Raw genomic sequence first — 10,000 nt, 5'->3', positions numbered from 1 at the left:
GTTCTGCTCCGATCTCTATCCCCTATGGATGCCGGAAAACAAAGTAAGCAGTGGGTACTACATGTTGAACGTTCGCTCTTGGGTAATTCTCCAGAGGCTTGGAACGTTGCATTTTGCCCGTTAATTAAGGCCCTACGTGTTGCCGAGAGTAACCGTAAGCCCACCTGAAACCGGACAAGTTCCATTGTAAATGGATGGAGCTAGGGATTATGCCTTCTAAGACTCAAACCACTTTTACTGAGCTCAGACACACCACGAAGGGAGCGTACTTATCACGACATTCTAAGGGGTTTTCATGATATGTCAAGTTAGAAAGCAACAACCTATTTAATTTTTTCTCATTTTGAAATGAGGCCTCCAGTGAGCATCAGACTCAAGTCTTCTTACTCTTTGCGACTTCAACATCTACGACGGCGACGTCGACGAAAACATCACCTCAAAATATAACTTTGCACTATCGTAAGTTTCTCACAGTTAGGCCATCTCGTTTGCGTCGTACAATGTGGGCAAAGTATCCTAAAGATTAATTGGTACGAGCGGTTTCAATAGTGACTGAAAGGTTCACATTTGTACACCCGCGTTGTCGTCAAAACCTCAGATTTGGTGATTTCACGTCATTATTGTGCAGAATAGCGCACGATTATGTGCTAAAATGCGTGCCGCAAGTGCAATACGATTATTCTTCAGGTTTTAAGGAATGATATGGTTCTTTCGTGGTGTTCTCGTTGACGACCTCGTCGTAGGTACTAGGGAGATTAGGGAGTTTAAGAAACCACGACGGCTACGGCGACGAAAACGTCACTTCAAAATATAAGTTTGAGCTATTCTAAGTACTTCATGATTATTCCATCTTGTTTATATTATTCAATATGAGCGAAGCGTCCTATAACTGGATTGGTACGGACGGATTTGAAGTAAAGATTGAGACTGAAAGATTCACTGTAGTTTGTCCACGTTGTCGTCAAAACCTTAAAATTGGTCATTTAACGTAGTAGTTTTGACGAGTACGGGAGAGAATTGTTAAAACATGCGTGCCGCACGTGCAGCACGATCATTTTGGTTCTTTTAACCAATAATATTACTGCTTTTTGGCGTTGTCGTTGCCGTAGCCGTCGTCGTTTCTTAAAGTCCCTATTACGAAACACGAGGACGACGACGGCTACGAGGACTTCCTTTAAAAATACAAGTTCGCGTTATTCATATCACTACGAAACTATTTCATGTCGTTTCGTGTTAAAAATGTGTAGTAACTGTCGAGGAATTAAACTGCTATGACTCGGTTGGAAGCGTAGAGAGAGAACTGAAAATTCATCGTCACGTGCTAACGTCCTCCACAGAACCTTGAATTTGGTCATTTCACGTCGTCATTTAGGAGATGACGGCAAAGAAATGTACCAAAATGTAAAACGCACGTGCAGAGCGTGCAGAGCCATTGTTTTTGCTCACTAAAGCTATTGTTTTGTAGCCTTTTTAATATGACAAGGGTGTGGTACTTCCTCAGAAATGACAATGGTCGGAACGGCGCTTAATTTAGGGGAGAAAATGAAAATTCATCCTCAAGTGCTGACGTTCTTCATAAAACCTTAATTTAACCATTTCACGTTGTTGTTTTCTGAGAAAAGAAATGGACAAAAATGAAAAACGCACGTGCAAGGCATGCAAAGCTATTGTTTTTGCCCACTAAAAGTATGCAAATTTGTGACATTCTTGTTGCCGTCCCGTTGTCGTTGCTTAAGCTCCCTATTAGGGAGTTTAAGATCTACGACGCTGACGTCGCCGAAAACGTCACCTCAAAATATAACGTTGCACTATCGTAAGTTTCTCGCGGTTTGGCCATCTCGTTCGCGTTCTACAATGTGGGCGAAGTATCCTAAAAAAAAATTAGTACGAGCGGTTTCAGAGCAAAAATAGAGAATGAAAGATTCACATTTGAACGCTCACGTTGTCGTCAAAACCTCAGTTTGGTGATTTCACGCCGTTGTTGTGCAGAGAACCGCACGACTTTGTGCTAAAATGCGTGCCGCACGTGCAACACGATTATTTTTCCTCTTTTAGCCAATGATATTGTTGTTTCGTGGCGTTCTAGTTGACCACCGCGTCGTAGATCTTAAAGTCCCTATTGTGTTGTTTCGAACGCGACCCTACATTGACACCAAGCAAAAAGTCTTGCACGCGTCTGTAACATACCTTGGAAACTTTTCTTCCCCAGGATGCCTAATAAAGTCAGAATAAATGAAATTGATATTAAAGTTCTCTCACATACACTGTACGTGCAGTTGAACATTATGTCCCTGATTATACAGCAATTAAAGGGGTCGTGTCAGTTCATTTTGTGTTGTTCTACTATTACTCGCCCCTTCTTGCTATAAATCTTAACGTTAACTCAGAAATTACTTTTAAAAACACAAACCAAAGCTTCGTGACGAAAAAATGTCTGTCATAAATGTATTTAACAGCTACGAATCTTTGATCTGTTCGGCCTTCCCAGCCGAAAACTGAAGTGCCCGATTATTTGAGGGAATAATTTTTTTTTCAGAAATAGATACGTTAAAGTTACCTTCCACGAACTTCCCTAAGAACTGTCTGCTTCCCTAAAATGCTAGCTGACCTTTTTGCCTGCCAAAAATTGCGATAATAGCCTTGCGGAACAAGTAAGTAAGGGACCACTTCCATATCCATGGTTGCAAAACTTTTAGATGTTTAGTAACGTTGTTGTTTTCGACAAACCTCGATAAGTCTACGGGGGATCCGGCCAAGCCAAAGATTAGAAATTTATAGGCAACATTTCCTCCGAACAGGTATTTCGCGAAATATTCTCTTGGGTTTCCTTTGCTAGGGAAATGTGACAACATGGATGTCCAATGTCAAAGATGTTCCCGGATCCCGCCAAAAAACGCAGGTTGCACCACAGAGTTTCACATTGGCATACGTGTACGTGCTCATGGAGGAGTGGATTACGGTGACCAAAACCAAACTCCCTCGCACAGATGGGTTACCATATTTTCTTACCCATGATGCTCCGCGCGCGAGTTGCGCAATTTTTAGATATAGACAAGGACAGTAGGGGGACGAGCATCATCGGACATCACAAGTGGACGGCATTGCAGCCCTCTGGGTTGACAATTCCCAGCACCCACGCTTCACAGTTCACACAGCTTTCCATCCATTACTTTGAGGTCAATAAAATGCCAGGGGCAATGTCCATACATGTAGCTCAATAACTTAGACAGCTGTTCCATCTATTAAAATTTAACCTAACCCATTGCCCACTGCGTGAGAGGTGTAAAGTAATACACGATCAAGAAATCACTTCCTTCCAATTTAATTCTTGAATAGCTGACACACAACTGATCAACAAACAAAACTCGAAATTGTACTGGAAGATGAAATCTTTCAATACAATTGCAAACAATTATGCTTCATTTAGACAATTTAGATCCTAGCAGCAAGGCGGAACAAATGTCGCATGAACCAAGTTCGATGGCCTCGCGCGCATGAGACGCCTACACCTGAATAGCTCCGTGAAAGTCAGCATTCGAACTTGTAATCGGAAGGTCGTATAGGTTTGACTCCTGCAAATGAGCACTGGGATTTTTTCAGTGCGTCTTCAAGTCAAAGTCGAAAACTAAATCTCTTCAAAACTTGAAATGATCGCAAAAATGATTGAAATGGCCAGAAGTAGTATTTTAGGGGCAGAGTCACACTAATTTTATAGTCACAATTCAAAACACTAAAAAGACGTCTTTCATCAATGAAGACCACAATAATGCTGTAGTCTTGTTGCCAATAAGCAATGAAGTGCACTAAAGTTATTCTTTGCTGTTTGCAGCCAGGTTTCGAGACGATGCCAATGGATTGCAACTTGAAAAAACTGGTCTTGGAGACACCTCCTCAGAAAGTTGCCAAAAATTAATATGAATAGGTCTTTGTGCCATAAAGATATTTCATATCTTGTCAGTGGGTTGTCAGGAATTATGTACGTGTGAGCTAATGAACAAATTTAGATTTTGACCCAGTTCTGACCTAAAGACAGAAACTTTAGCATGATGGTGCCCCTTTAAGATGAGTTGAACTCGTATTAGTCATCATTGTTAATTCTTGCTCTCTTCTGAGGATAAAACGTAGGACTCTCTACACCAGCTCCAGAAGTTACAAACTATGACGCAAAATAACCAAGTTAACACGTCAACAAACCTCATTTCCAGTTGGTTCCACATCACCGCTTGGTCTTACTGCAACAGCCCTGGAAGCACCACTCTGGTCGGTAAACTCGACAACACCAACTTCTCCAGCTGATACATCTTTATCTCCCCTCCTTTCCACCTCCGTTGGCCCTTGTACATCTTCCAACTCTTCCTCGGAGGTATTTGGCGGTGGAGTGTAATGGTGGAAATCTGTATAGCATGTTAGAATCCTTTCAAACCTCTGCAAGTCCATGGATGAGATATTTGGGTTCAAAATGAGCCCTACTGAAGCAAAGGCCTGTTGAGGGCGTGGCTTTGACGATTGGGGTGAAGATGCGTCGATGGTGATGTCTGGGAACATGTAAGTGTGACGTTCTGTATTGAGTACCGGAGATCTGCCTGGAACCATCGGAAACATCCAAGCACCGCACTGCAGAAAGGCTGGAGCTTCGTGAGACCCTAATAAACATAAAGCAGTATTAAAATTACCGGTAATACACTATTAATTTAGTGTTTCTCAGATGATTGTGAGTTCGGCAGGTCTTGCATGCTGCAAACGTGTTATTCGCCTCTGCTATAAAGATTCGCCACACCTGCATGAGAACAGATTAAGTGTTTTACTAGGAGTAGCTAGGCTTGGTCTAGTGGAATATAGCGTATTGGATTACTAAACAGTTGTGCAGGGTATGTATCTCACCCTGTCCACTGTATGGAGTTGTCTTCAAAATTCCCAAAGTCAACCCTTCAACAGGTGTTTTAGCAATATTTTTCCCAGGAGGTCATCAGGAATTGGCCGCTGTGCATTTGCAATGTTATTGATCTAACCTGTAGGGTAAGCAGAAAAGCTGAAAACACGAGCAAAGTCGTGGAAAAATACCCTTTGAAAAGAGCCAACTGGTTGCCATACATGGACAGGCTGACCACTCAATTACAAGGTTTTCAACCATTTCATGTTTAGTTGTTGTTACACTTAGGGCGCGTTTTTTTATCCAAAATTCCGGAATAAGAATGGTTGGTACGGAATGCTAGGAATAATTCGGTTTGTCTGCATAAAAAAAACGTCAGTCGAGATGAACGGTCCTGGAACGAGTAACCATTTCGTAACAAATATGACGGCCGACGAAGAGGCTGACATTGCTGCCGTTATCGAAGCAATTTTCCTTGTCAACAAAGAGGAGGAAGAAAATCGGGAGACTGTTTTGGATTTGCTGAATGTTTTGGCAGTCCTATGTACAAAGGAGAGGCAGTCAATTGCCAAATTGCCTTTTTCTTGTACGAAACATCAATGAAAAACCTCGTACTTTTGGTACAATGAAAGGAGAAGAAATGTTTCATTGTGTCCACAAGTGTAACCTGATTTTTTCTCCAGTAGACACGTATTTGAATCCGCAGCGCTCATCTTGCCGTCCGCCATCTTGAATTTTCATTCGCAACATTCTGTTTATTCTGCCCCTGGGAGCAGAATGGATGGAATGGCGGGTTTTCCGGAATAGGAATGCGGCATAGAAAAACACGCGCATTTTACATTCTAGCCATTCTCATTCCAGAATTGTGCATTAAAAAACGCGCCCTTAGATTCTCAAATTAGAGTGGCTGTGTCAGAACACACTTAACAACTACAATTAAGCATTTTCACCATAAACGAAGTATCGGCATAGGGATGTCTACTGTACAATGGAAAAGACAAAACTATTGGGCATTCAACCTCTGCATATAAATCTTAGACAGCTGATTGCTGTTAGTACATGTATTTGTTTGCTTCTTTATACCTGGCTTGTAGTTGACAAACTGGAATGCATGAAGTGTTTGTGGTTGTGACAGCGTGGTAACACTGCCTTGGCCACTGACAAAGAACATCTTTACACCTACAAAAATTTTTAAAAAGAGAGAGATTCACTTCCAGGAATAGATAGACTGAACTCAATCTAGAGGAAGCTATTTGTAAACTTGTCCAGACGAGTAACCTGGCCACTGACCATTTCATGTTTACTTACTGAAAATGCACCATTTATAGGATTGTAATCATATGGCACCATTTTCATCAGAAAAGGAGTCCCACCACAAACACATGTAAAACATCAATCTAATGGATAAAGTGAGAGATACATGTACAAATGCCTTATTTCTCCTTCGATCCTAATGTCACTAAGTTCATACTAGTCTTAGGAAAGATAACAGCATGTCTGTTTTTCCACAAAGGTAATTCTGGAACAAGAAGACAGCCATCTCAGATAGACCAATGTTTCCAATACCATGAGTTCTCTTTGGGCATTATCTTCCATTTGAAATTTTATCACAAGATTAATCTATATGGGTTTTTATGACTTCTACATCATCTCAACTTAACACAGAAGAGTAAATAGACAAGCAAATATGAAAGAGTTTCTTTTCCAACAAACAGTTTCATCACACACAATGAATGCATCAATTCCAAAATAACTGTTATAACAACAAAACCCCACCTGAATCATACATTGTGTACAATGTAATAACTATTATAAAATGAGGCTAAATACAATTTAGGCAAAGTTAAAACCAATCCAATGCAGCAGTTTTTTTCCAGGGATATTTGGAGACTCCAGGGAGGTTTGCAGAGGCAATGCAATGTCCTTTGGCTCAAGTTGCCTCAGTTGAATCTTGGTCACTTGTTTGCTTGCTTTTCTCCCTGCGGAGGGGACTCCCATATGGAACAGACGGGGATGCTCGTCGGAAATTACATGTAACCCCTAAAGGAGACCATCTAGGCGTGGCTCAAGCTTTTTGTGACCCTTAAAGGAGACTAATCTGGGCGTGGCTTAAGGAAATTTTGACCCCTAAAAACAAGTTAAAAAGAAAATTTGACTTCTGTTTCTCTTCGCGTAATTCTGTGTTTCTTCGCGGAACCCTAAACGAGACCTTGGTAGCTTAAAATATTGGCGCTTTGCCTAGAACACCCTAAGCGAGACCAAAATCCAAAATTTACACCCGTATAAAGCAAGACGAGGAGCATCCCCGTCTGTTTTATATGGGAGTCCCCCCCTCCCTGGGCTTTTCTCCTCCCTTCCTCCCTCCCTACAATTATATTTTTAGGGTAGGTATACATTCCACATAATCGTTTTTCTGGGAGATGGTTGCCATGGTGAGAAGAGTGCTGCCTCCTCTCTTGCTACCTTTACGGCACCTACAATGTATACCATCAATTTAATTGTCGTAGTGTTTTAATGAACTCCTGTTACGCAAAATTTGTCATATTATTCTCATCAAAGGAGTTCAAAGGAGACCAGACAGGGACTAGAGGGAGAGAGAAGCTAATTTAGAACCACCTTGGTTAAATACACAAATTTACGTAAAAAAAAATTTTTGAGAGTAGTTTTGTTATTGTAATTATTTTGAGGAAACATCTCCAGGAGAGTGCTGAAAATAGTAACATTTCCAAGCCTCTAAAACCTTTTGAGTGTCATTATTAATTTTTCTTTATGCTATCATAATTATGCCCTTGAACAGTTGAACCTGACCCTCCAGTACTAGCTTTCAAGCCCCTCCCAACACCCACTTGATAAAAGCTCCCTTGGCCCCCAATTAGTGCACCGTACTATTTGCTAGTACATACTGTTTTCTAAAACCAATAGTTCCTGTACATCCTCCCATTTAGCTCCATGTTCATCTGGTTCATCTCCATTAGCATGGTATCCATTTTGACTTAGGCCATCAACAACTTCAGCACTGGGAGCAGATGGAGCACCCAAGCTACGTGTTATAGCATCTATCCGCTCTTTTACTTGTTCCCTGGCCCTTGGAGAGAAACAGGAAATTAATTAAAAGTCCATTTTTCTGACCTGACGACTAATCTACTGTCAGTAGTTTATTAGGGGCCGTACAGTACAATGTATGTGTGACTACAGATGCACGGCTTTGGTCATTCCCGTTTATAGTGCATGGTAAAGAAAGACGAAATAAAAAAGAAAGATGAAATGCAGACTTGGAAAATGCCAAATTTATAAATATAATGCTTACGACTTCATCTTCTGCTGCATTTGTTTAGCCCGTTGGCATTCTGTCTCAGGGCCACTGCAGTGTACACTCAATCCGACAACAAGACTGCGAAAGCCTAGTAAATTAAAATTAAAAACATAAAAATAAGTTTGCAGGGGTTTCAATAAAATTTGAAGTAGGCAGCTGGTTTGAGTCTAGTAGCCGACTGTATCAAGAAGGAGCTGTTAGGCCCCTTCGTCTAGGGGCATGCTCCCCCAGACGTTTGTGAAATCTGGAAGCTCTGAAATGTGATCTCCAGTGTTCTGGGCACCAAATTGAGTACAAAGATGAAGGAAGATTTCTAATCAACAGTGACACTGAGTGTGCAATTAAGCGCATCCTTTTGATAATTTCCAGCGAAGAAAGATTTGGAAAACCATTTCAAAAGGAAAATTAACGATTTTTAACGTTATATGATGTTTCAACCACATCATGTCATCATTACTACCAATTTCAAGCTGCCAGGAATGGCAAACCTTTTTTTGCGCGTTTTTTCAAGCGCAAACTTTAATATTTCTCAACATGAGAAATCCGTTCTGTTGAACGATAAGAATGTCATTTTAATCTGAACAAACGAAAAGGCTTAACTGATGAAACTAACGAAAACTTTACTATTTTTGGAAAACAGGTCTTGATGCAACGATTACTCAATAACGACCTGTTTTACATTAAACGTCTTGATATGTTTGGGGACGTAACTAAACGTAATTGAATTACGTAAAAAATGTGATGGTTGGTCTAGGCAAAAATGCGGAAAAAAGTTAGAGCCGTGCACTGTAGCTCAAACATGGCAATATCAAATCTGATAATTATTTTGCAATTGAGGTTAAAAAAGGTATATTCAAGTCGATCAAAAATGAATTTTACTTCAGGTTTAAAGGAATCCTTCAGTTAATTCAATGTAGGGTTAAAAGTAGTCGACTTCTCTGAGCGAAGCAGCCAACGCTTTTTCGTCGGCCGTCAGTGCTTATTGAAACCCCTGACTTTGTAAACTTTTAGGGGGGGGGGGGGGGGTGGTCGGTGTTGTGCGATTTTTAGACATAGACAAGGACAGTAGGGGGATGAGGATCATCGGACATCACAAGTGGACGGAATTGCAGCCCTCTGGGTTGACAATTCCCAGCACCCACGCTTCACAGTTCACACAGCTTTCCATCCATTATTTTGAGGTCAGTAAAATGCCAGGGACAATGTCCATACATGTAGCTCAATAGTAAACTTAGACAGCTGTTCCATCTATTAAAATTTAACCTAACCCATTGCCCACTGGGAGTGAGAGGTGTAAATTAATACACGATCAAGAAATCACTTCCTTTTTTCTTCAACTTTTGAAAGTGTCTTTGCATATCACTTGACTGGCAAAAGGTTGAGCTTTGATTTTTATCCAGAGGGTGTTTACTTTGAGTATGCAGTAAGTTTTGGTTTTCATGCAATGTCATATCAGGGTTTAAAAATACGAGGCATAGCCGAGTGTTTGTAGACCCGATAAAACATGTGCTGGGGTTTTTTTTTGAGCGGCTTGTTCAAAACATTCCACAAAGAGCGTGTCCCTCTGGACTCAAAAGAATGGTTCAAATTGTAAGAGGTGAATATTAGCATACAAGAAAAACAAGCTATGCCTTATTAGTATTCTTTATATAAAGAATACTAACGAGGAGTGTTTTATCAGGATATAAAGCTCATACACATGACGTTTTATTGGTGTTTTGATAGGCTGTTAGGCTCATGAATTATTAGTGAGTTTTTTAAGGGCCGCCATAATTTACTCACACTCCAAACTGACAAATTTCAGCATGTGAATGCAG

General features: G+C 40.7%; 1 protein-coding gene across 1 annotated transcript in view; it reads right to left on the bottom strand.

Annotated features, from left to right (window-relative positions):
• LOC138013418 (spartin-like) overlaps positions 1–10,000 on the bottom strand; it is a 24,443-nt gene that overhangs the window by 12,135 nt on the left and 2,308 nt on the right. Inside the window, exons 3-8 of the mRNA XM_068860494.1 lie at positions 8,178–8,271; positions 7,774–7,955; positions 5,954–6,049; positions 4,195–4,643; positions 2,188–2,214; positions 1–22 (exon numbers count right to left, since the gene is read on the bottom strand). The exon at positions 1–22 is cut by the window's left edge and continues 56 nt beyond it. Of these exons, the coding sequence (XP_068716595.1) occupies positions 1–22; positions 2,188–2,214; positions 4,195–4,643; positions 5,954–6,049; positions 7,774–7,955; positions 8,178–8,271 (870 nt within the window). The remainder of the gene's footprint in view (positions 23–2,187; positions 2,215–4,194; positions 4,644–5,953; positions 6,050–7,773; positions 7,956–8,177; positions 8,272–10,000) is intronic.

Source organism: Montipora foliosa, chromosome 8 (genome assembly GCF_036669935.1).
Source record: "Montipora foliosa isolate CH-2021 chromosome 8, ASM3666993v2, whole genome shotgun sequence".
NCBI lineage: Eukaryota > Metazoa > Cnidaria > Anthozoa > Scleractinia > Acroporidae > Montipora > Montipora foliosa.
This window is presented reverse-complemented; position numbering and strand designations above follow the sequence as displayed.